The following is a 25,573-nucleotide window of genomic DNA, read 5'->3' as shown; positions in this document are numbered from 1 at the left end:
TGCTATGGACCGCAAACCCCCTGCAGAACGTGGTAAAGACTGCTGAGAAGATCACCAGGACTCCACTGCCCTCTCTGCAGAGCATCTACAACTGCAGAGTCCGAAGGAGAACTGCCTCGATCGTCAGGGACCCCGCCCACAATACAAACTGTTTACACTTCTACCCTCAGGCAGGAGGTATAGAAGTATGAAATGCAGGACTTTCAGGCTAAAGCACTATTTCTTTCCCAAGGCCATTAGACTTTGTTGAGAGATTTACTTACCTTGGCAGTGACTTTCATGTCTCTGGTGACTCTTCCTATGAAGTCATTAGACGGACTGGGAGAGCATGGGGGGGTCATGAGGTCGCTGGAAAGGGGTGTATGGTGCTCCTGTCTTGGTACAGGGTTGCGAGACATGGACGCTATCCAGTGACCTGAGACGAAGACTGGACTCCTTTGGTACTGTGTCACTCCGGAAAATCATTGGGTACCTTTGATTTGACTTTGTGTTGAATGAGCGGTTGCTCATGAAGTCCTGAATGAGGCACATTACCTGCACTGTGAGGGAGCGTCAGTTACGGCACTATGGCCATGTGGCGCATTTCCCCGAGGGTGATCCAGCTCGTAAGATCCTCATTATTGGGGACCCGAGTGGGTGAACCAGGCCAAGGGGTCGACCACGTAACACCTGGGTGCAGCAGATAACAGTGTCATTTCCAGTGGGTGGGAGTGTACCGCTGGTCTGCCTTGGGGGGTTTACAAACCAGGATCCCGAGTTATTTCATCGTGTAGTGGGTGTGGCAATGCACTGTACCACTGCATGCTCCCAAATTTGACCTGACTTGACTTACCATTAGACTCCTAAATAACTGACTAGAGTTTATATCCATGGTTCACCTCATTCTGTCTACCTCACACAACTGTATTTGACTTGTCCAACACACACCTACCTGCACATTATACTTTATACTTCTATTCTGTTTTTATACTGTATGCTGCCTCTGTTACTTATTATCTGTTTTCTACTTATTATTTATGTTTATCTTTATACATAAATTTGTTAACCATTGGCTTTTGGTGTGGACAGCAAACAGAATTTCATTGTACAGGGAAAAGTCTTTCCTTACTGTGCACATGACATTAAACTTTGAACTTGTACCTGATGTAAATGACTGTGTCAGAGGAAACTACACTGTGTTAATAACATATAGTAAAATGTATACATTTAAAAAGTAACAAACCAAACAGAATGCACTTTTGAATTCCACTCACCCCATGTAGTGCATTCTTCTCTTATACACAGAGATGGGGACAAGTCGCATATGATCAAGTCCAAGCAAGTTTCAAGTGTTAACCATCAAGTCTCGAGTCAAGTCTCAAGTCACAGTTAAGACAAATCAAGCAAGTCAAGTCAAGTCAAGGGTTCACCCTAAGCAAGTCAAGTCGAGTCCTGATAAGTTTCAAGCCAAGTCAAGTCAAGTTGCAGTACTAAAACAAACAGAGGTTAAATTTTCGATACGTTTATTTTTGCACAGAAAAATTTTTACAGAAAAGATGAACTTATATACATATATTATGTATCTTATTTGCATTGCTATATTTAAATTATATGCATATCTGTACTACATTAATATCTGAAAATAAAATTGTGTTGCTTACACAAAATGTTTAAAACTAAGAAATCCAGTCTAAAATGTATAATGCAATTCAATCTGAAAGGATTAGTTTACTTTGACAACAACAATGTACAGATAATGTACTCACCCCCTTGTCATCCAATATGTTCATGTCTTTTTTTCCTCAGTCATAAAGAAATTGTTTTTTTTTTGTTTTCAGGAAAACATTTCAGGACTTCTGTCTATATATAATGGATATGTATGGCGCCCCGAAGTTTGAACTTCCAAAATGCAGTTTAAATGCAGCTTCAGAAAGCCCGAAATGATTGGTTATTTTCCAAACAAATTAATGTATATACTTTTTAGCCTCAAATGCTGGTCTTGTCTCCTCTCTGTGCAGTCTGTGTGATTCGGGTAAATACAGTTAATAGATGTCAAAAAACAACAATCACTTTTATATCTTTAATGTCAAAAATTCTGCAATGCTGTTTTTACCTTTTTTTTGTAAAGGGCATTTGAGCTTCTATACATGTTAACTGTGTAAGCACTGTGTCTGCACTTTTGCTGCAATCTAAGACTGTATTTACCCGAATCACACAGACTGCGCAGAGACAACACAAGACCAGCATTTGAGGTTAAAAGTAAATAAATTGTCCATTTGTTTAGAAAATAACCGATTGTTTCGCTAGATAAGACTCCTCCTCCTCGGCTGGAATCGTTTAGAGTCTTCTGAAGCTGCATTTAAACTGCATTTTGGAAATTCAAACTTCGGGGTGCCATACATATCCATTATATAGAGAGAAATCCTGAAATGTTTTCCTCAAAAACAATTTCTTAATGATATGTACTATATGTACTGACAGAATGTAAGACTTAAGTATTTATACAGGCTATGAACCTTATAAATTAAAGTATTGTGACTGAAGATTTATCTAGTATGTTTTATATATGATGCTTTAATACTTATGCTGTCCATTATAAGGCACAGTAGGGGATTTATCCACTCTTTTTAATCTAACGTTAGTGATGAATCTCGTTAATTAAAATGAACGGATCTTTTTCATTTCAGCAGAATATAAATATAATGTACAAAGTATGTTAATATAGCCCAGTGATGAAGTTATGAAGCTTAATCGTCATCTCTACGGTGGACGCAATATACACGTTTCATACATAATATATATTCTGATATATTTGTTTTCTATTTGAACTGGTTTCATTGTTATACAGCACACAACATTTTGTTGTTATTGTGAGTGTACACAAAAAAATTATAGGCACTTAACGTAACCGATTCGAACGATGAAATTATTCTTGTCTGTATGACCAAAAAGTTTTGAACGAGTTATTGAAGGAGAAGTGATTGCACCGACGCTTTCATCTTAGATTTTCATGCAGTATAACGTTACACGAGCTGCCATCCAACTAACCACACACAGTCAGTCCATACAAATGCTTGAAAATGCACACATTTAATATAGACATTATAGTTTACATATAATATCGAGAAGCCCTTTCATTTCAAGTTGCACTCAACATTAAAATGTGGCTACGCCACTGGTAACGTTATAGCGTTTTATTTATGAGATGATTATCACATTTCTGATAAAAAAACATGCAACCAAGGCTAAATTATGACAAACAGAAAAGATTAATTTAATTAATTAGTAATCGTTTTATTAAATTGACTATGAAGAATTCGACTTTCTTACCTTTCCTTGTGGTTTTTGAAGTGCCGGATGAAATTTGATGTTGTGGTTGTCGTGTCTGATACTCTCGCGTTGCATTCTCTGCATCTGGCAAATCTTTTTTTGTTAGTATGGTCTAGTTCAAAGTCCTTATAGCCAAATGTGACTATATGAGGAGCTCGACTATTGTCTGCCATGTTTGGCGCGGTTTGAGTTGTGCAGCGTTCTTCTTCTTCTTCTTCTTGGTAACGTTAAGAGTTGTGCAGCGTTAAGGGCGCAGGTGCCAATTATGGTGCTGCTGAGTCATAATTATTTTATTAAATTATTTTATTTTATTAAACGAATTATATTTAATTATATTTAAAAGTTCAAGTCATTGTCGAGTCTTCCACTTTAAGTCAAGTCAAGTCTCAAGTCACTTACTCTCAAGTCAAAGTCAAGTCAAGTCATTTTCTTACTTCAATCAAGCAAGTCTCAAGTCCTGAAAATTGTGACTCGAGTCTGACTCGAGTCAAGTCATGTGACTCGAGTCCCCCATCTCTGCTTATACATACTCTTTATTTCAGCCAATTACCATCTTATAAAGTACAGTAAGTACTACTTACCATCACTTTCAATATCTTCATTCATAAATACACTGCTGCCCTCTGTCACAAAGCCACTGTCATCAGCTTCATCTGACATGTATCCGGAGCCAAAGGTATCAAGATTGCTTGTCACAGACTTAGACAAGTTTCTCTGTTTTTGATATTTCATAATTACACGAACTAAAGACATTCCTTTGCCTACAGAAAAATAATGTTTAGTTTAAGTAGCTTGCAAAAAAGCTATGTTGACACAGGTGATGATCTCTTGGCAGCAACTATATTTAAACAGTGAAAAATTGCATGAGCAAGGGGACAAATGCACTAAAAGCTGGTGATGGCAATAAGCATGCCACAAGTGACCTACTGGTACAGCATGTTCTTAGTAATTTGATTTATTTATTTTAAAATAATTTTGTTTCCCTTCCCTTACGGGCACATAAGCAATGGCATCAACAGTAAATAAACTGAGGTACTAAAGCTCAACAGAGAGGACTATCAGTTTAAGACATTATCCGGGGCACTTTGTTTTTTAAATGCATCTACCCATGACTACTGAGGAGTTAGCACAAGAAAAGACCATCTAATGAGGGGACAGCCATGGCAATGCCAGAGAACCAAGCATTGCTTAAAACAATACAACAGATATACAAAGACGGTTACAGACAGATTCAAGAAATGTGAAATTAGCAGCTGATACCAGAGTAAAAGCAAAGAGCAGGAATAAGGACAACAATGCAAACAAGGAAAATGGCAAAGTTTTAAAAACGTGGAATCATTATCCAAAATGAAGAAATAGCTGGATTTCACACAAATTTGCTAAAAATTAGCAATAAAAAAATGTAAGAAACATACCCTGTAGTAGAAAATACATAAAATGTCCACCTCACTAAAACAAAACAGTGTTAAAAAGATAAGGGTTTATTCTGCTCAAATATACACAATCAACTCGCCTAATCAAAAAAAAGGCTTTTAGCAACAATTACAGAGGGATAGGGCTAGAGGAGAGATTAACAGAAGGCTAATGCAATGCAAACAAGCTGCTCCAGAATTAAATCTAATGTGTCAGAATGCATTCCAAAGGGTTTTCCTTGCAAAGTATTGAACAACCAGCAACCTTCTTGTTTGTTACTAGAGAAAACATGCTGCCTCATTCTTGATTGTAATATATGGAATGAATACCATCTTGTTATTCTAAGTGCTATATATCTTTCATTTATAAAATGTCTGTATTTATGAGTCCTAATGTTACATAATATTGTAAACTTTATTCTGAAATTTTTCAGGTAAGGAAGAGGAAAGCTTTGAAATAAGGCAGTTCTATTCACTCACTAATCATGGCAATGGAAAATGGCCATATGTTGTATATTGAATAACAAATGCAAGCAAGAAATTCACAGTCTTCTATACACATGACAAATATGAAGAGTCAGTACCTCAGAAATACATTTATTGCAGCCAAGAATTTAGAACTTAGAAATCTCAGCAAAGACAATGTCTCAATGTGCACTGAATATGCAGATAGGAGAAATACAAAATTAATCTTACACTAAGATTTTAATTTCACTTGTGACAGATGGACTTGTTTGAACTCTCAGCCTCATGTGCTGGCTCCAGTATGTATCAGGGCAAGGTTCCAAACACTGTTCTAAACCCACCAAGCAAATTAAACTGAAAAGGTATTGGAAAACCAATAACATAGTGGCCTGCAGTAAATACACTCCCAAGCAGCAAAAGTAAACATGCCTCCAATGAATCAATATGTTCCACTATTAAACTGGTAGTCCACTCAGTGCAGATTTGAAAGATGTCGAAGTTCAGATATGGATGATGCACTAAAACATAATAGTGCATAATATTGACAAAATGTCCAATTTCCAATCCAACATAAAGTTTTTATTGAAAGAATATCAAATGATAACGCCAACATAGAGTAAAAGGTTTAGAATAAATTGTACTTTTAGATATAAACACTAGTTTTCACCTAGTCCAGTGCTTCCCTTTCATCAAGGGGTTGGCATCATTGTTATAAGGTTCCTTTTATTCAATAAATGAAGCAAGAGTTACAGGGAAAACAAACTCAGGTAGGTAAAATAAAACAGAAGAAAGTGTATTTTAGAAGATTTAAAAGTGACAAAAAAATTAACCTTGCAGCATAAAAAGCTACTCTAGAGCTTATAAAAAAGAAAGACACTTGATAATGCTCAGTAAAAAAAAATAAACACAGTATGAATCTTATTATCAATGAATAGAAAGAGCTGAGAAACCAGTCAGGAAAGCTCCAGTTAAGTATTTATAAATAAAGCTACACCAAAAGGTGTGTAAACACAGCAGAAATTTTCAAGTATAACTGCTTCCAGAAGTGCTATCAGCATATATTTTCACATCCTAATACTTTTTTTTTTGTTTTGCATTTTTATAGTACAATACCACTGACTGCAGTTTGAGAATGTAAAATTAAAAGCATATATAACAGAAAAATGCTGAAACTCAAATCAGTTATGACCTAAATTTAAATAAAAAAAAAATCACTCACTTGTTTGCTGTCTGAAATTAAGTGTCTTGCGCTCAGAAAATAAGGGATTTAGCCAGGATGACTCGAGATGTCCCAGTCGAAAGCCACCTAAACAAATTGCACTGTTTGCTTGATCAAGGCCAAGTTTCCTCAGTATTAAGCTAATAATTAGATTATTGCGCTTCTTAACACTGATGAATAGAGCCTTTCGAATGTCCTGTTCATGTGTCCCACTGTTTAAAAGTAACTCTACTAATTCTGAACTACACTCTTTTTCACAAACCTGTTAAAAGAAAAAGAAAATATGAAATTGATACTTAACCTGCAAATGTCACAATTTCAGCTGACATAAATACTTGGGTAAAGATATAATAAACAAACACTGTTACATCTGAAGAAGTGCAATTAAAATCTACTGATTTGCAGATCTAATGATTAGACATTAATTGAAGCTGAAGAAAGTGAAACGTGCAAATGTGTTGCAATAATGTTACCAAGACAATTTGATATCAACTAAACCATCATACACTGCATAGTAAAGTGAAATTCCATTTTTTTACGCAGTACATTTTGTCACACTCTCTCCTAAAGACATTTAGCAAGTTTAAAATTCATTGTTTCTGGCTATATCACAGGTGAATATTACACTATGAAGCTATCAATTGTAGTATGAATACCATCAAAAGTAATTTGTTAAAAACTCTACACAGGTTTACTAAAAATATGAAATACCCCAAAAATGAATAACACTAATATGCAAATGTGCTTAGCTGGTACGTAGCCCAATAATAGTGAGAGTGGTTGTGTACATGCTCTGTGATAGGCTGCAGACATGTCCAAGTATGCTTCCTGTATTGTTGCCAGCGTTGCTGCAAAACTCTCTAGTCTCCCCATGACCCTGCATTGAATTAAATGGGCTACAGGATGGATGTACATACGGCAATATGAGGAAGTATTCAAACCCCTTCACCTTCCCATACTTTGTGTTGTACAGTAGATTTCATTTTAAATTGCTACATTTGCCCTTTTTGCCCATCAGTCTACACTCAATAACCCACAATGACAAAGTGAAACCATGTTTTCGTAAAGTTTTGCAAATTTTTTTAAAAACAAAATACTGAAATATCTTATTAGGCATTGTAAATTTTGGTTAGGTGTACCGTGTTTACTTTAATAGTCATTGAGATGTGTATAGAACTTGACTGGAGTCCACCTGTGGCAAAGTAAATTGTTTGGACGTAGTTTAGAAAGAAACACACACCGCACTTTTTAAGGTACCATAATTTACACTGCATATTAGATGATAAACTAAAGTATAGAGTCGAAGGAACACTCTGATAGACCTCCATGATCAAATTGTGATGAGGCATTGATCAGTAAAAGAGTACAAAGACATTCTAAAGATCTGAGCATTCCCAAGAGAACAGTGGCCTCTGTAATTGTGAAATGAAAGAAGTATGGAACCAACATGAGCTTCTGTTCAAACTGAGAAACAAAGTAGCAAAAGGGGCATTGGTCAGGGAGGCGACCAGGAACCCTACGGTTACCCGAACAAAGCTTCAGAAGTCCTCTGCTGAGATGAGAGAATCTGTTGGAAGGATGACCGATCTCAGGTCCACTCCATCAATCAGGCGTTTATGGTTGAGTGACTAAGTCCAGCTTGGAGTTTGCAAAACGACATTTAAAGTACTTTGAGAGCATGACGAAAAAGATTCTCTGGTCCACTGAGACAAAAATTGAACTCTTTCAGCAGAACTCCAAGAACTATGTCTTACAAAGACCAGGAACTTCTTATCACTTACTTAATACTGGTAGTGCAGTGCTTCTAAGTGGCAGGGACAGGGAGATTGGTTTGAAGTAAAGATGAAGGCTGCCAAATACAGAGAGGTCCTTCAAGAATAAAATGGTTATACTGGGGTGACAGTTCTCCTATCAACACAACAATGACTCGAAGCATACAGCCAAGACACCATTGAAGTGGCTTTGGGAGAAGTCTGACTATCCTTGACTGGTCCAGCAAAAATTAAGACCTAAAACCCAAGGAACTCTCTGCCCTATGGAGAGACCTGAAGATGGCTGTTTTCAGATTTTTCCTACCCAATCTAATGAAACTGTGATAGGTATAATGGGATACAGTGCAAAGCTTGTGGAGACTTATTCCATTAAGATTTAAAGCTGTAATTTCTGCCAAAGGGGATTCTACAAAGAACTGGACTAAGAAACGTAATGCTTATATGAACAAGATTTCTGTTTTTGATTTTTAACAAATTTGCAAGCATTTCTGAAAACATGTTTTCACTTCATAATTATAGGTTATTGAGTATACAGTATCTACAACACAACAAAATGTACAAAAAGAGAAGCGGTCTGAATACTTTCAAATTCCACTTCATGTAACAAACAAAATTCTGCAAAACTCTTACATTCCACTAGGACTATAGTAGTTTGTTTTTTCAAGCATTTGTAAAGCAGTACAGTGATCCCTCGCTATATCACGCTTCGACTTTCGCGGCTTCACTCTATCACAATTTTTTTCTCATACACGCTTATGTCACTACGCATGCGCTTTCTGAGAACTTTTATCTAAGCCCTACGGTGGCTCTTAAACGTGCTGCTTTTTCTAAGCCTTCTGACAATAAAACTAAGCGCCGGTGGAAGATGCTAACTATCCAGGAGAAGGTGAAACTCTTGAATGTGATTAAAGATGGCAATACCCTACAAAAGCCTCCTCACTCATATGCGCACCCAGACACCCACTGCATACTCCTAGTACTTCTTCACTGAAGACAACAACTCACCTGCTGAAGATACTGCACCACCTCTGAAGACTCTCCTACTGAGGTCGTGCCTTCATAGGTTAGTGGTTGCGTGCAATTAAATGTACAGTACAATAATCTATTATATAAAAGCGTTCGGGATTGTCCTTCCATCCTGTGAGTGCAAAGCGTAGCAGTATTCCACTTATCACAGACTTACTACTTGCGGCTTGAGGTACGAAGCGACGCGATGTGAGCAGAGTTCTGGTGCTCTCATCGTTCCCTTGCTTTTGTGCGATCGCTGGAAAAATAGACAAAATTATGTCTCTGGAAATAATTAATGTTGATGGAGTACAAATGCCTCACCGGGTAGTAAATATCAGGGGAGATGGTGCTTGCTTATTTTCATATATAGCTTATTTAGTGCATGAAACTCCGTCTTTAGCGGTACAGATTCAGGCTGACATTGTACGACTTTGGACAGGCACTTTAGGGGATAAAAAAAACGTAGGTTTTCGGGAGATGTTATGAATGGGCACTTTGATGTTCTCATTCCCTACACTTACATGCCTGATGTACACATGGAGCGCACAAAAATTGAGGATAAAAGTCGGGTCGCCTTAAAAAAGTATATTTGTAACGTCTAATATGTCTTATTTTCTCTTATTTTGTCTAATATATTGGGTAATACGAGTGTAATGGTGACTAAAGAGTGCTATTTCATGTCTAGAGGGCTCTAATAATGTTAAAAAACGTATTTAGAAGGTCATAAACAGGTTTTCTATACTCTAACTGCGAAAATATTCAATTTCCTAAAGAATCCTACTTCACGAAAATTCATTTATCACAGTAGAGTCTGGAACGGATTAACCGTGATAAACGAGGGTTCACTGTATACCTTTTTCAAATGTGTAAATCACCCTTTCCACAAAAATCCATTGTTCATATGTTAGAGACTCATTTTCATATTATTTGATTTTTTATACTAGCAGCTAGAAAAATGGCTAATAAATACCTGCCTTTTATATCCATTTGAACAAAAACCAAATTTCCTAGGTACACAGCAGAAAGATTCAAAAGTTACATTAAACCAGAATACATGGTTAAGAGTTGTATGTAAGGATTTCCAATACTGTTTTACAAATAACCTCCAACACTGTGAAATTCAACCTTTTTATTTTTGCATAAATTTAAGGTGTGATTCACATTTTCCCAGGAAAGATTTCTCCAATTTCGTTAGTCTGTAGAACCCTGCTGCAAAGAGCACATATTAATCCCACTGCTCTATAAAGACTGATATTAATTTCCTTCTCCCTTTTTATTTTATTATATTCCTTTGAAACTTTTTTATGTGCTCAACACTATTTTACAATTTTGATATTATCTTTTCCAAACATCTGTATTGATAAGCAAATCTAAATGATCAAATAATGCATTTTACTTGCCTTTTATATAGATGTTACCTCAATTTATTTGCATAATGTCTGATTTGAACGTATCTGTAGAAATCTTTTTTTTCCTAACCTATATTGTTGTGTCAAGTCTTCAAAGTGTATCAAGAGGTTTTGTCTAAATGGTATGCAAATTGCTGAGATCACTTTCATTACCCAATTTCTAAATTGTATATTTGATGTCCGTGATAGGAACTCCAGGTTTGAAATTATCCACCTTAGTATTTAATGTCTATCTCCATATTGTAAACTTTTTTATTATTTTAAACCAAATGTGTGACACAATTAAGCAGGGTGTATTTTTTTATATATAAATTCTGCCAATGACACGCCTTCTAAAGATGTAGTCAGATACCATATTAAAACAAGGTGGGCTGTTATTGGAGCTTTTAAACAAAAGTGATATATGTGTTTTATTTTGAATTACAATGCACCTCCAAAATTCGCAGGGGTTATGTTCCCAGAGCACCCGCAAATTGTGAAAAACCTCAAATTTTGGATGTGGTTAAAAAATGCCTATTTTGAAAGTTTAAACCCTAAATATGCCCAAAAACACTTTAATTTAATTTAATACATTACCTAAAAAAAGAATGTAAAGTTAAACCTGCATATTGTACGGTACTGTACTGATGTGTCACCTGCAGTGCTAGAATGTAAAATACCGATGTTACCTCTATATGTACTGTAATTCATGCAAGCGCGTTTTTCATTGCCAGAAGCCTTAGAAGGTGCAGGACGTTTCAACGGCATCTTGGGGCTTTAACCCTTAAACTGCCACATACTTGGGGGGTTAATGCATCCCAGGATGCCAAATACTTTTTTTGCTGCACTTTAAGTAAACGTCACAATTCACAAAGAAAAAGTGAAATTTTAATGGAACACATTTTTTTCATACAAAGAGCATCACAATTACTGCATCACTAATCATTTTACACACTGCTAGTGAACTGTAAAAACTATTTAAAAAACTACTGGAACAATATGTACAAAGTGCAACTAACGCCATGGATATAAAACACAGAGCCAACTGCGCTTGAACTGGCTACACTCAAGCACACAGAGGTAAGCACTTATGCTGGCAGGCTAGTCTAGTGCAGCGGCTCAATACCAGAGATAGTGAGGCTGCAGTGCTGCAGAGTGTCACGCTTGGGTCACAGAATTTCACAGAAACACAGGAGATTGCAGAGACAGGAACTTTATTCAAACACTTCAAGCAAACATGTCACTTTCAGAGGAAAAACTAGCTCAGTATGCAGTTAGTTCTCAATTAAAGAATAGACAAACATCATAGGGGAGCACAACAGGAGCAGAGGATGTCTGGGGGAGGAGAGAGAAACAAAACAATCAGCCAAAAAGGACAGGTGCTGCTCATGCTTGTAAGTATGTGTAGCGTCGCGCGAGAAGCATTATCACGCGACAGAGCAGCCGCAAGTTGCAGCGTTTTTTAAGAGGGTTTCTTTGAGGAGCGTCCGTGTCTTCTAGGGGTACGTTCAGCCCTCCTGCTTACAAGGGTTTGGCAGTGGTCATGAGCTGGCTACTCAATGAATGAACGGCACTGACTGATCAGCTCCTGCGTGCTCACAAATGGCACTGGGAAACGAATATAGCCGGGTGTGGTGGATTAAGGGTTAAGAGCAACAAAACGGAAAACACAAGAACACTCATCTGGGGATGCATCACAGTCAATCAGCAGGAAAAAGATGGTGATTTATTTATTTTTATAGTTTACATTATGTCTGATAGGCTGCTAGACTGAATTTTTCTGTGATTGTTGTTTGCATAATCTTATTGCTAATAAGTTCATTGATTTAGCTCCTGTTATATAGAACATTTTTGTAAAATCTTCAGCTGTAATGCATGCATTTCTTCTCTACTTTTCCACAGTAATTATAGCAATATATTAGGTAAGTGTTTTGTTTTTTTTTATACTTTTGTCCTACAGATTTGAATTCATCTTGTAGCTCTCTCAGTTTAGTTAATTTTGCTTTCTTTTTACATGAACAGTTAGAAATTAGTTTCCCCGTAAGCACTGCTTTAGTTGCATCCCATAGTGTTGCAGGGGAAATCTAACCATTATCATTGTTTGCAGAAAAAAAATCAATTTCAAGTGCAGTTTGTTCCTTAACCTCATTATCATTTAGGATACGACTGTTCATCTTCCAGTAAGTGTTCTTACTTACAATTAAATCTAATGTCAAATAAATTGTCAAATGATCAGACTAATCTGTTATTCCAATTTCACACTCATTTACTCTTAAAACTACAGTAAAACCTTGACTATCAGTCACTCTATTAACCATCAGTGTCCATTAATCGTCAGGGAAAAAAAAAACATAGCACAGACCAGCATCTACCTATTACTACTACTGCACGATACGCTGCGAGCTCTGCACATTGAAACAACTTTCCCTTCTGCTAATGCGTACTGTTTTTCCCCAGCAAAACGTGTCATGCTGCATTTTGAAATCACAGTGTAAGTTACATACCTTCAACTTTAATAGTGTTTCATAGCTTTTCTCTTTTGTTATAATTAAAATACTATACATTGTTATGGCCCATAAACATATGCATGTGGTGTTGGAATTGTCACAAAAAAATTGAAATTATTAAACATTTATGAAACGGCAAAAGCACTTCAAGTATTGCTTCATTTTACAGAGTAGGAAAAACAGCAGCAAACGATATAAAGTGTAATACCGACAAAACTGACAAACGTGTCGTAAATGGAAACCACTGACGGTAATGTTATTCTGTATTAATGTTCTTCTGCATTGTAATTTTCATTTTAAATTCAGTTATACAGTAATCCCTCCTCGATCGCGGGAGTTGCGTTCCAGAGCCCCCCGCGATAGGTGAAAATCCGCGAAGTAAAAACCATATGTTTGTATGGTTATTTTTATATATTTTAAGCCCTTATAAACTCTCCCACACTGATAACATTATTAGAGGCTTCTAGACATGAAATAGCACCCTTTAGTCAAAAGTTTAAACTGGGCTCCATGACAAGACAGAGATGACAGTTCTTTCTCACAATTAAAAGAATGCAAACATATCTTCTCTTCAAACGAGCGCCGTCAGGAGCAGAGAATGTCAGAGAGATAGAGAGAGCGTGACAGAAAAACAAATAATCAAAAAATCAATATGTGCTGTTGGGCTTTTAAGTATGAGCACTGCGATAAAGCAGCCGCAAAGAATGGAGCATTGTGAAGGTAGTCTTTGAGCATTTTTTAGAGTGGCCTCCGTATTTTCTAAACAAACAGCCTCTGTGCAAACAGTCCCTCTGCTCACACCCCCTCCGTCAGGAGCAGAGAATGTCAGAGAGAGAGAGAGCGCGCGAGATTAAAGCAAACAATCAAAAAATCAATACGTGCTTTTGGGCCACCGTGATAAAGCGGCATTTCTTAAAGGAGCGTCCATATCCTCTAGGCAAACAGCCTCTGTGCATACAGCCCCTCTGCTCACATCCCCTCCGTCAGGCGCAGAGAATGTCAGAGAAATACCGAGAAAAGCAAACAATCCACTCGGGAAGCACATCGTATATCATAGAGGAATTTTAGTTAATATGTAATACATGCTCTGATTGGGTAGCTTCTAAGCCATCTGCCAATAGCGTCCCTTGTATGAAATCAACTGGGCAAACAAACTGAGGAAGCATGTACTTTAAATTAAAAGACCCATTGTCCGCAGAAATCCGCGAACCAGCGAGAAATCCATGATATATATTTAGATATGCTTACATTTAAAATCCGCGATGGAGTGAAGCCACGAAAGTTGAAGCGCGATATAGCGAGGGATCACTGTATTATGTTTTGTTAATATAATGTGACGTGCAGGCAGCTTGTGATGCACTGTGCGGAAGCAGAAAGGGCGGAATACTGTGTAAGTGATAGGACTGAGTGAAGGGCTTCTGTTCTGTTAAGGGCGGACACGCCTCTTAGGATAGGAGATGAGTGACAGGAGAAGTTAGGAGAAAAGGAAGGAGCAGCAAAAGCAAGTTTTAGGAAGTATAGTGCACCTTAAAAACAACGAATCAGATTTATGCAAATGACATTTCAAAATACTCAAATTATTTTCATCTCCTATTTTATTATTTGACTCCCCATTCCCACCCACAGCAATAAAATTAAATCCTGTGTCACAGAGAATTAAGTTGGATCTTACGGGACTACCACAATGATAAAAGTTTTTGTAACAGAACAAGGAAGCACTATAAAAAACTAACTAAAGCACAGTAATAATGTTTAGGGAAACTGGAAGAGCACCTGACAAGGAAAACAAAAAGTAGTCACAGAGACTATATATACTGAGAAAAGCCATGTTGGTAAAACAGATTCAACCATCATGTAATACTACAACTTGCCACACTGAATATCTGTAATGGGGCATGGCAGAGAAGCAACAGTAGAACTCTTTTAGGGTCATTCAAGCTGGAAACAGAAAGTGAGAGTTGTTTAAATTAATGTTTAGTTATAAGTTCTAACATGACAAAACACTGACATGGTGAAACAATGTTCAGGAGTTCGGCTAGCTTGAATATTTTACTAAAAAGAACAGATTTATTCCTGACAAGAAACTTATTTTGCAGTTTACTCCATTACACTCTCTGGTAAATATATTTAGACATGGTTGTGGTAAAGTGAGGTCTGCAGCTGTATGGCGTTTTTAATAAATAAATTGCTGCATTTGCGTTTTCGTGTGCTGGGGGTATGGTAGCGTGGTGAGCGTTTCCCAGGTGCAATATAGGAGTGGACGGCCCTGCACATAGTGCACAGGTATAGGATCGTCTGTGACCCTAATTGACGCCAGGAGCTTCTTGACTGCCCAACTGTACCACATCCCCTTTTTAAAAAGGAAGTGTGAGTGCAAGAGGGGAGAATCATGAACTGAGAAAAAGAAAGACGGAGGTTAAAGGAAGAAAGAAGGGTATGTCGACTACTTGAGTAAAAAGACTCAGAGCACCATTATAATAGGCAGCAACCCCCTACCATATTATGGACCTTGGCTCACTATTGCAAATTATATTTTGAATTTTGCGCAGCCCTAATCACTAAAATAGTGAACAGTATTATTCAGGAAAAGTGAAATATACAACAACAAAAAAAAAAGAAATACAATCTTAGTACCTTATAAATTAATGATTCATTCTTTGTTTTCTTATTGACGTCAGCACCCAGATGTATTAAACATTCAGCCATAACAAAGTTATCTTCTGCACAAGCCTTTTCAAGCATGCGATGTCTAATCTCTCCATCAGTTGCTAATATTGAAAGACACATACAATACAACTTCTGCATCTATAAATGTAATGAGATATAAAAATTTCTACTCAGGTATTAACAAAACAACAAATAATATCCATCCATCAAGTTTCTGACACAGTTGTAGAGGATCTGTATATGAATGAATAAATACCTGGTTAAATCTTTCTTCTAAGGGACTGAAGTTCACTTGTTGAAAGATAAACAAATCAAATGATTCTCTTTCTAGCTGCTCAGCAGATGCTGGTGATGTTTCAAGCAAAGCTAGTACTGCTCTAAATCCCTGAAAGAGATAGTGAATGGGTGTTTTAAATAACCTTTAGGTAACAAAAACTTAACATACTGTAAATTACTATTTTCAAACCTGCTTAAATAACTCAGAATCATGAGTGGCTAAAGGCAATCCATGGCAGAAAGCAACTCTGGAGGGGGACCAAGTTAACACTAGAATCCCTGAAGCCTATCAAAAAAAAAAGTCACAATTCTAGGCCACCTTAAATTCCTTCGTACCTCCTCATTGTTTTGCAAATGTGTCGATGGGCGCCTGCTTACTCATTCCCCCACTGAGGCAGCTAAAGTCAATTCAGACGCTGAAGTCTCTATTTGGCAGTGAGGTGTTTGGAATTGTACAGGGTAATAATATATCATTATTTGGAATAATACATTTCATGGGTGTTCCATGTCTAAAACAATCTGGAAATGTAGGATGACAGGACATGCGAGGCAAAAAATGTTGAATCCATAACTAAAACAGAATCTTTTTTCATCCATCCATTATCCAACCTGCTATATCCTAACTACAGGGACACAGGGGTCTGTTGGAGCCAATCCCAGCCAACACAGGGCACAAGGCAGGAAACAAACCCTGGGCAGAGCGCCAGCCCACCGCAGTGCACGCACACACACACCAAGCACACACTAGAAACAATTTAGGATCGGCAACGTTTTTCATCCTATAGGAATTAATGACAAAATGTTGACGCGAAGTGTATAACGTGTAAACACTTTCACAAAAGGTATAACAAAAGAAGTGTGCATTTATTCAAGAATTTAAACAAAGAAAAAGAAATAATTCTATTTACATGGTGCTGTTAATGAGTAAAAACCAAAGTCCAAATATAAATCTATGCAAAACCGATATGTTGGCTCGGCTGGTGCAGATGTAAGAACTGCTGCCTCATGACATTTCCTGTCATCCTACATTTACTCAGATCGTTGTAGACACGGAACACACGTGTTTATGTGTAACGATACATTATTTACCCTATACAATTCCAAATGCCTCACTGCTATATAAAGAGACTTCAGCATCTCAGTTGACTTCATCTACTTCCGTGGGAGGATGAGTGAGTAAGCTGCCTGCTGTCAGTGCTGATCAAAACATCTGCAAGACAAAGATGTTGATGTGGAGGTGTGAAGGAATTTAACGTGGTCCGGCATTATGATTTTTTTTGTAGGTTTCAGGGATTCTAGTGTTAATCACAGGACCCAGAAAAGCATTTATTCATACTAACATTCAAGCACAGCTAGCCATGAGCTGCAGAGAGTTGTTAGTTAAGACTAACTACCACATTTTGGGGATGTGCAAAGAGGAAAAAAGTACCCAGAGGAAACTTACACACACACAGACACAGGAAGAACATGCAATCTCAACATGAACAATCAGTGGGCCTGGGATTCAGGCCCATTACTCTGGATAAGTGAAGCTTCCTCTACACCATCATGCTGCCAAACACTGAGTTATAGACTAATGCAAAATACAGGTAAAAGTTTTCTTGTAGATATATTTTACACTTTAGAATGAAAACATACCCATAGCTGCACCTCTAATACTTCTCTGAATCGAAGTAATGACTTAACCAAAACTGAACACAAGATAGCAATCGTTCCCAGGGAGAGCTTCTTCTTCGGAAAAAGACAACAGAGGAGATTAAGACCTAACCAGTTGATTTCTGAAGGAAAAATAAATAACAAGTTTTATTAAATACATGATGAACAATCAGTTCTTACAGATATATTTACATTCACCTACACATTTTTTGAATTACTTTTAAACATTCTTAGTTAAGTTTCTTACATTTATTACATATTTGGCCACACGTGTAAAGACAGATATAATAATCTATAAATATAATAAACATTGAATTGTATAATCAATTTAATTTCACAGAGTGAGCTTTAAATACAATAATATGAAGTGCTCTATAATTATAAAAATACAAATCATAGAAAGTGAAAAGTTTTTTTTCTTGACTTCATCTTTGCCAATTTAAAAACTTTTTTTTTTTAAATTTATTGTTTGGGCGAGTTCATTTTAACTGAAAAAGATAAATCAACTACGTGTACATATTTCCTACAAAAGACTCTTGGAAAGTCTTTCTGGTATATAAAGACCAATAATTGTTAATGAATTACTGCAGTAAAAATTGTATATATACTGTATGTACTGTACCTGTAAAAACAAGAGACTGGTATGCTTTCTTTTTAATACTTAACACTAATTTCACAAATCGTTCATATCAAGGCCAATATAGAATAATAATAATTATAGTTATACTCTATATTAACATTGATGTTATAAATTATGCTTATAAAGTAGACATATACCTTTAATACTCAGACAATTCTAATCATGCTGCAGAATAGCATATATATATATATATATATATATATATATATATATATATATATATAATTAACTAAGTGGTGTGTATGCTGTTTACTAGAACACATACAGTTATTTTGCGCTAAGTACAGTAATCCCTCGCTATATCGCGCTTCGACTTTCTCGGCTTCACTCTATCGCGGATTTTATATGTAAGCATATCTAAATATATAACGCGGATTTTTCGCAGCTTTGAGGGTTCTGTGGACAAGGGGTCTTTTTACTTCCTGTACATGCTTCCTCAGTTGGTTTGCCCAGTTGATTTCATACAAGGGACGCTATTGGCGGATGAATCAGTTCCTGTATGCTGAATGGCTCAGCGATGGAGCCCTGAATTCAATTCTGCGGCGTTAACCAGGAAGTCTCGTCTTGCTCATTCAGCATCCAACGTGTTTCGCTGTGTAAAGAGTTAACTTTTGTGCTCTTTTGTGTTTATCTTTGTGCATAGTCAAGCCCTTCATTATGGCTCCAAAACGATCTGCTCCTGCTACTGCTTCAGGGGCCATGCCCAAGCACCAACGGAAGATGTTAATGATTGCCGAAAAGGTAAATGTTTTAGTTATGTTGAAGGAAGGGAAAAGCTACACTGCTGTAGGACGCCATTACAAAATCAATGAGGCTATGATTCTTTTTATTTAAAAAGTAGCAAAGGAATATAAGATCTACGGCCGCAGTGTCCTTTTAACCAGGGTGCAAAACGAGTTGTAAGTGGATGTAATAAGGCAGTAGTCTGGATGGAATCTGCTTTAGGGATTTGGATTGAAGAAGAACAACGGCAGTGCTACACAGTCGCCTGAACAGGCTTCTTTAGAAGAGCTGTAACGCTCTCCTTTGTTATGCAGTAAAACTAAACTCATCGTTATTGGACAAGTCATCGTGTCATTGTTGGCGAGTAACCATAATTAATTTTCTACTTAAAGTACTTAGTACATGTACGTACGTTTAGTGTCACTGTACACACATTTACTGTATACAATTTATTGCTGGTGTCCTGTCTATCGTAATAGCTGTAACATATGTGATATCGGAGACACTCAGTATCTTTAAAATAATATTTAGGTTTTACTGTATATAAACAGTGTGTTTACATACATAATTTCAATTAATCTTACCTAATAACTAGGAGAATACAAAGGGTTTATGCTGCATAACTGTGCGGGGAATATTTAATAAACAGTTTGGGAGAGTTTATAAGGGCTTATAATATATAAAAATAACTATACAAACATATGGTTTCTACTTCGTGGATTTTCACCTATAGCGGGGGGGTCTGGAACCTGTATATAAACATTTCCCTTTGCAATATTTCCAAATATTTATTTTTACCTACTTCAAATTAATTAAATGTGAGCATCAACTAGAATATATTACTTCCCAAATGTTATAAATACATACAAACACAAGGCTGTGCACTATTATTTATTCATTCTTATTGCACTTTCATTTTTATTGTATCCCTTTTGATTATCTGTGCAGCCGTCTCAGACCATAGTAAAGGTGCTAAATAAGGAAGTGAAATGCATTATTATTTGTTATAATTATTTCAATAGAATGGGCAGGCAGTTTGCTTATGTATGATTTTTAAATATGCTTGTTGTCCATGTTTCCTTGACAAATCATTCACTAAACATTTTCGTTTATTCGAAAAAGAAAAATAAACAACTATATCTGCAATGTAGGATTCAAAGCACCGTTTGTTGAAGAGAAAGTTTTTCTTTTTCCATACGGCAATGTGCCTTGAGCGGGATTCAAACTCGGGTCCCTGCAAAAATTTCTGGTAGATCGTCTACAAAGCCTCGACTAATGCGCAATATCCTTGGCACAAGACAAAACTTATAGGTTGTGCTGATGACAACATGCATTGCACATTCCTGTGGAACTCTGGGAGTACTGCCTTGGCAACAGCTGACATTCTTACCTCAAAATAAAAGTACCTTAGGGAAGAAAATAAAAAATAAGTTTTACAGGAAGTCCGATAGAGACAAACTAATATCAAAATTGAATTCTCAGAGAATAAAACCTCAAGTGTGGCCACATAGATCACCAGGAAATAGCAAGAGAAAAGGAACAAAAAAATTAATAAAATGTAACAATCATAACAGGTTTAGTTGATTCTCCAACATGGGTATATTTCCTTGCAGATAATAACCATCTCCCATGACAATTATTTAATTTTTGCTGACCACAGCTCATATGTTGCCATCTTATGAGATTATGCTTTGTGACCTGCTGTGAAGTAACAATTGTGCACCCTAAATTTTACATCATAGATACTATATATATATATATATATATATATATATATATATATATATATATATATATATATATATATATATACTGCTCAAAAGAATTAAAGGAACACTTTTAATCAGAGTATAGCATAAAGTCAATGAAACTTATGGGATATTAATCTGGTCAGTTAAGTAGCAGAGGGGTTGTTAATCAGTTTCAGCTGCTGTGGTGTTAATGAAATTAACAACAGATGCACTAGAGGGGCAACAATGAGATGACCCCCAAAACAGGAATGGTTTAACAGGTGGAGGCCACTGACATTTTTCCCTCCTCATCTTTTCTGACTGTTTCTTCACTAGTTTTGCATTTGGCTAACGTCAGTGTCACTACTGGTAGCATGAGGCGATACCTGGACCCTACAGAGGTTGCACAGGTTGTCCAACTTCTCCAGGATGGCACATCAATACGTGTCATTGCCAGAAGGTTTGCTGCGTCTCCCTGCACAGTCTCAAGGGCATGGAGGAGATTCTAGGAGACAAGCAGTTACTCTAGGAGAGCTGGAGAGGGCCATAGAAGGTCCATAACCCATCAGCAGGACCAGTATCTGCTCCTTTGGGCAAGGAGGAACAGGATGAGCACTGCCAGAGCCCTACAAAATGACCTCCAGCAGGCCACTGGTGTGAATGTCTCTGACCAAACAACCAGAAAGACTTCATGAGGGTGACCCATGTCCTCTAATGGGCCCTGAGCTCACTGCCCAGCAGCATGCAGCTCGATTGGCATTCGCCATAGAATACCAGAATTGGCAGATGCACCACTGGTGCCCTGTGCTTTACAGATGAGAGCAGGTTCACCCTGAGCACGTGACAGAAGTGAAAGGGTCTGGAGAAGCCATGGAGAACATTATGCTGCCTGTAACATCATACAGCATGAGCAGTTTGGTGGTGGGTTAATGATTGTCTGGGGAGGCATACCCATGGAGGGTCACACAGACCGCTACAGGCTTGACAAAGGCACCTTGGCTGCCATTAGGTATCAGGATGAAATCCTTGGACCCATTGTCAGACCCTATGCTGGTACAGTGGCTCCTGGTGCACGACAATTCCTGGCCTCATGTGGTGAGAGGTATGCAGGCAGTTCCTGAAAGATGAAGGAATTGATACCATTGACTGGCCACCACACTTTCCTGACCTAAATCCAATAGAACACCTCTGGGACATTATGTTTTGGTCCATCCAATGCCACCAGGTTGCACCTCAGACTGTCCAAGAGCTCAGTGATGCCCTGGTCCAGATCTGGGAGGAGATCCCCACAACACCATCTGTCATCTCATTAGAAGCATGCACCGATGTTGTCAGGCATGTATACAAGAACACAGGGGCCATACAAAGTGCTGCGTACAATTTTGAGTTGCTGCAATTAAATTTTGGCAAAATGGACTAGCCTGCCACATAATTTTTTCACTCTGATTTTTGGGGCGTCTTTGAATTCAGGGCTCTGTAGGTTGATCATTTTCATTTCCATCAAACAATGTGGCATCCTTTCGTTCCTAACACATTACCCAGTCTATATCAGTATAGATATCCAGGAGGATTTCTTTTTCCCATTGAGATCTGATGTGTTTTCAAAGTGTTCCTTTAATTTTTTTTGAGCAGTTTATATATATATATATATATTGTGGTCGATAGGGGGCGCTCTCACTCCCTTGAACCCCTGTCCACGACTCCAAACACCAGGTAAAAGTCCAACAGTTGACGTTATTAATACACATATACAGTAATCCCTCCTCGATCGCATGGGTTACATTCCAGAACCCCCTGCGATAGATGAAAATCCGCAAAGTACAAACCATATGTTTGTATGGTTATTTTTATATATTTTAAGCCCTTATAAACTCTCCCACACTGATAACATTATTAGAGGCTTCTAGACATGAAATAGCACCCTTTAGTCAAAAGTTTAAACTGTGCTCCATGACAAGACAAAGATGACAGTTCTTTCTCATAATTAAAAGAATGCAAACATATCTTCCTCTTCAAAGAGTGTGTGTCAGGAGCAGAGTATGTCAGAGAGAGAGAGCGAGAGTTTAAATTAAGTTTATAGACACGCTCCCTCTGCCGTTTGTCATGCCTTCGACGAATACTTCATTCGCGAGATACAAGTTTAACAAGAAGACACGAGGTATAAACGAGCCTTTGGATCACTTTGTAACGGAGTTAAAATTGCTGTAGCGAGAAACTTTTAAGTGCTGGGTCTTAGCTAACATTAAATAAAACCGTGGACATCGCAACATCACACAAGAGAGCAGCTCATGTCAACTGACTGAACGCAGTACGAGTGATCACTTCCATGCATCAAACCTGTTCAAAAAACACATTACACAATTGACAAGGTAGGAAAGGAATATGCTCCGAGCTGAGCTCCACATCTAACGCAGTCTTGCGGAAGCAACTTCGTCACACTGCCACCAAATACTCACAGAAAAATCCACAAGTTAATACACACGCTGTCTCTAGAGTTTCTCCACACTCAATGTATTCCTCACATCCCCGTTATACCCTCTGATCTCCCATTTCAATTCAAATGCCTCCAATTTCCAGTAAGGCTTGCTTCACGATGACAAGTAATAAGTCTCAGGGACAGACCCTACAAAAGGTTGGCATTGATTTGAGGCAAGATTGCTTTTCTCCTGGACAACTATACGTTGCATTCTCAAGAGTGAGCTCGCGCAGCTTCGTCATATTACAACCAGAGTGCTGAACTGACAACGTGCTATATAAAGAGAACTATAACAATAGTAATAAACGAACAATAAAACAGCGGAGAACCCATGGATAAAAAAAAAAAGCAGCTTCCTTGGCGAAACAAGGAAAAAGGATGGCCTTATATGTCGTTCGTTTATAAAACAGCGGAGAAGCTGTGTAAAGGCTGCTTCACAAAAAACCAGCGGAGCGCCTTATATGGGCAGGCAGTCAGCTATAGAAGGGAATCTAATAAATACCTATAATCATAATAAATGAACAAAAAATAGCGTTGAAGCCGCGGATTAAATAAAGGAGATGGGTACCTGAACAGTAAAGTAAGTCTCAAATAGGTGCACAATAACTATAACAACCATAATAAACGAACAATAAAACAGTACAGAACCGCGAAGCAAGAACAGAGGACGGCCTTATAAAGCAGCGGAGAAGCTGTGTGAAGGCAGCTACACAAAAAAACAACAGAGCGCCACACTCTGAATGCATTCCTCGCATCACTGTTGTACCCTCTGATCTCGCATTTCAATTCAAATGCCTCCAATTTCCAATAAAGCTCTGCTTCGTGGTGACAAGTAATAAGTCTCAGGGACAGACCCTACAAAATGTTGCCATTGATTTGAGGCAACATTGCTTTTTTCCTGGACAACTATACGTTGCATTCTCAACAGTAAGCTAGCACAGCTTGGTCATATTACAACCGGAGTGCTGAACTGACAACGTGGTATACAAAGAGATCCTTAACAGATAGTTATTGGTATATTTTCCCTTAGTTTAAAAAGGTTTTCTTTTCTTCTTAATAAAAATTTAAGAGCAGTACTTGGTTGATGCGAAGCGCCGGGATTAGGGTTGAAGATATGTATATACTAGCAAAATACCGCACTTCGCAGCTGCGAAGTACTGCCTTAAAATTTTTATTAAGAAGAAAATTAAACCTTTTTAAACTGAGGGAAAATATACCAACAATTATTTGTTAAGGATCTCTTTGTATACCGCAATGTCAGTTTGGCCCTCCGGTTGTAATATGACCAAGCTGTGCGCTGAGCTTACTCTTGAGCATGCAAGGTACAGTTGGCTATGTGAAAAGTAATCTTGTTTCCAATCTCACAGCTTGGATTGCTGCTGTCATAATCGGTTTGAGTTTCATGGTTTATTTCAATTACGACAGTATTTGCAGGACTTGTGTAGAAGTGACATTCGGCATCTGTCAAGCGTTGTAAGCACACAACCGGTTTCATCGATAACTTCACTTCCAGCTTTTGATAGTTTAAACATTCATAAACATCAAAGTGTCCACTACTAAATTTGTCACCTGTGAATATAAGATGTTTAAGAGGCATTGGCGGTTATCGAAAGGTGTAAAATATTTGGCCATTTCGGTACACTTGAAAGCGACAACCGAACAATTCACCGGCAGCCATCAACTCACATGCAGAACCATAGGTGAAGGGCTTAAGCATTTCACTCTTATAGTGCTCCTGTGTAGTGTCATCTCCTGTACCGTCATCAGTCCACACCTTGAAACTGTCCCAGTCATTCAATACATAAGACACAATGTTCCTCTGGATATCAAGAGTGAGCCTGATATGGCCGTGCAATATGTAACAAAGAGAATGGAAAAGGTAGGTGCCATCTCCAGGCATGGAAACCACTCGGTAAGTGACAGTTATTTGATCGATGGTGATCACCTCGATAGACATGTTAATTGGGGTACGGTTGGAATGATAAAGGAAATGTGTACCTGAACAATGTAAAGTAAGTCTAAAATACCTACACAATAACTATAATCATAATAAATGAACAATAAAACAGCGGAGAAGCCGTGTATTAAATAAAAAGGCTGTAGTTATCAGCAGGGAGACGTGAATCCGTGGCGAAGCAAGGAAGGGAACGTAGAGACTGGAGCGACGGACGGACTTATATAGGCAGGCAGCCAACAACGTGGGAGGTGTTGGGATGGGGGACCCAACGCCGCCTCACACGGTGACCGAGCTGCAGGCTATGGACGTATATATATACGTAAATAGGATTCAGTTAGCGTTGGGAACCTGCGTACCAAATTTCTTGA

At 37.7% G+C, this 25,573-nt stretch overlaps 1 protein-coding gene across 3 annotated transcripts in view; it reads right to left on the bottom strand.

Annotated features, from left to right (window-relative positions):
- The window catches only part of lrrk2 (leucine-rich repeat kinase 2), a 247,705-nt gene that overhangs the window by 127,473 nt on the left and 94,659 nt on the right, over window positions 1-25,573 (bottom strand). For all 3 annotated transcript variants that reach the window (XM_039761109.1, XM_039761110.1, XM_039761111.1), the window contains exons 16-20: window positions 17,662-17,801; window positions 16,004-16,132; window positions 15,715-15,885; window positions 6,406-6,667; window positions 3,891-4,070 (exon numbers count right to left, since the gene is read on the bottom strand). In XM_039761109.1, coding sequence (XP_039617043.1) covers window positions 3,891-4,070; window positions 6,406-6,667; window positions 15,715-15,885; window positions 16,004-16,132; window positions 17,662-17,801 — 882 coding nt within the window. The remainder of the gene's footprint in view (window positions 1-3,890; window positions 4,071-6,405; window positions 6,668-15,714; window positions 15,886-16,003; window positions 16,133-17,661; window positions 17,802-25,573) is intronic.

Source organism: Polypterus senegalus, chromosome 8, assembly GCF_016835505.1.
Source record: "Polypterus senegalus isolate Bchr_013 chromosome 8, ASM1683550v1, whole genome shotgun sequence".
NCBI classification, from domain to species: Eukaryota; Metazoa; Chordata; class Cladistia; order Polypteriformes; family Polypteridae; genus Polypterus; species Polypterus senegalus.
The sequence above is the reverse complement of the archived record's forward strand: the minus strand, read 5'-3'. Positions and strand labels throughout refer to the sequence as shown.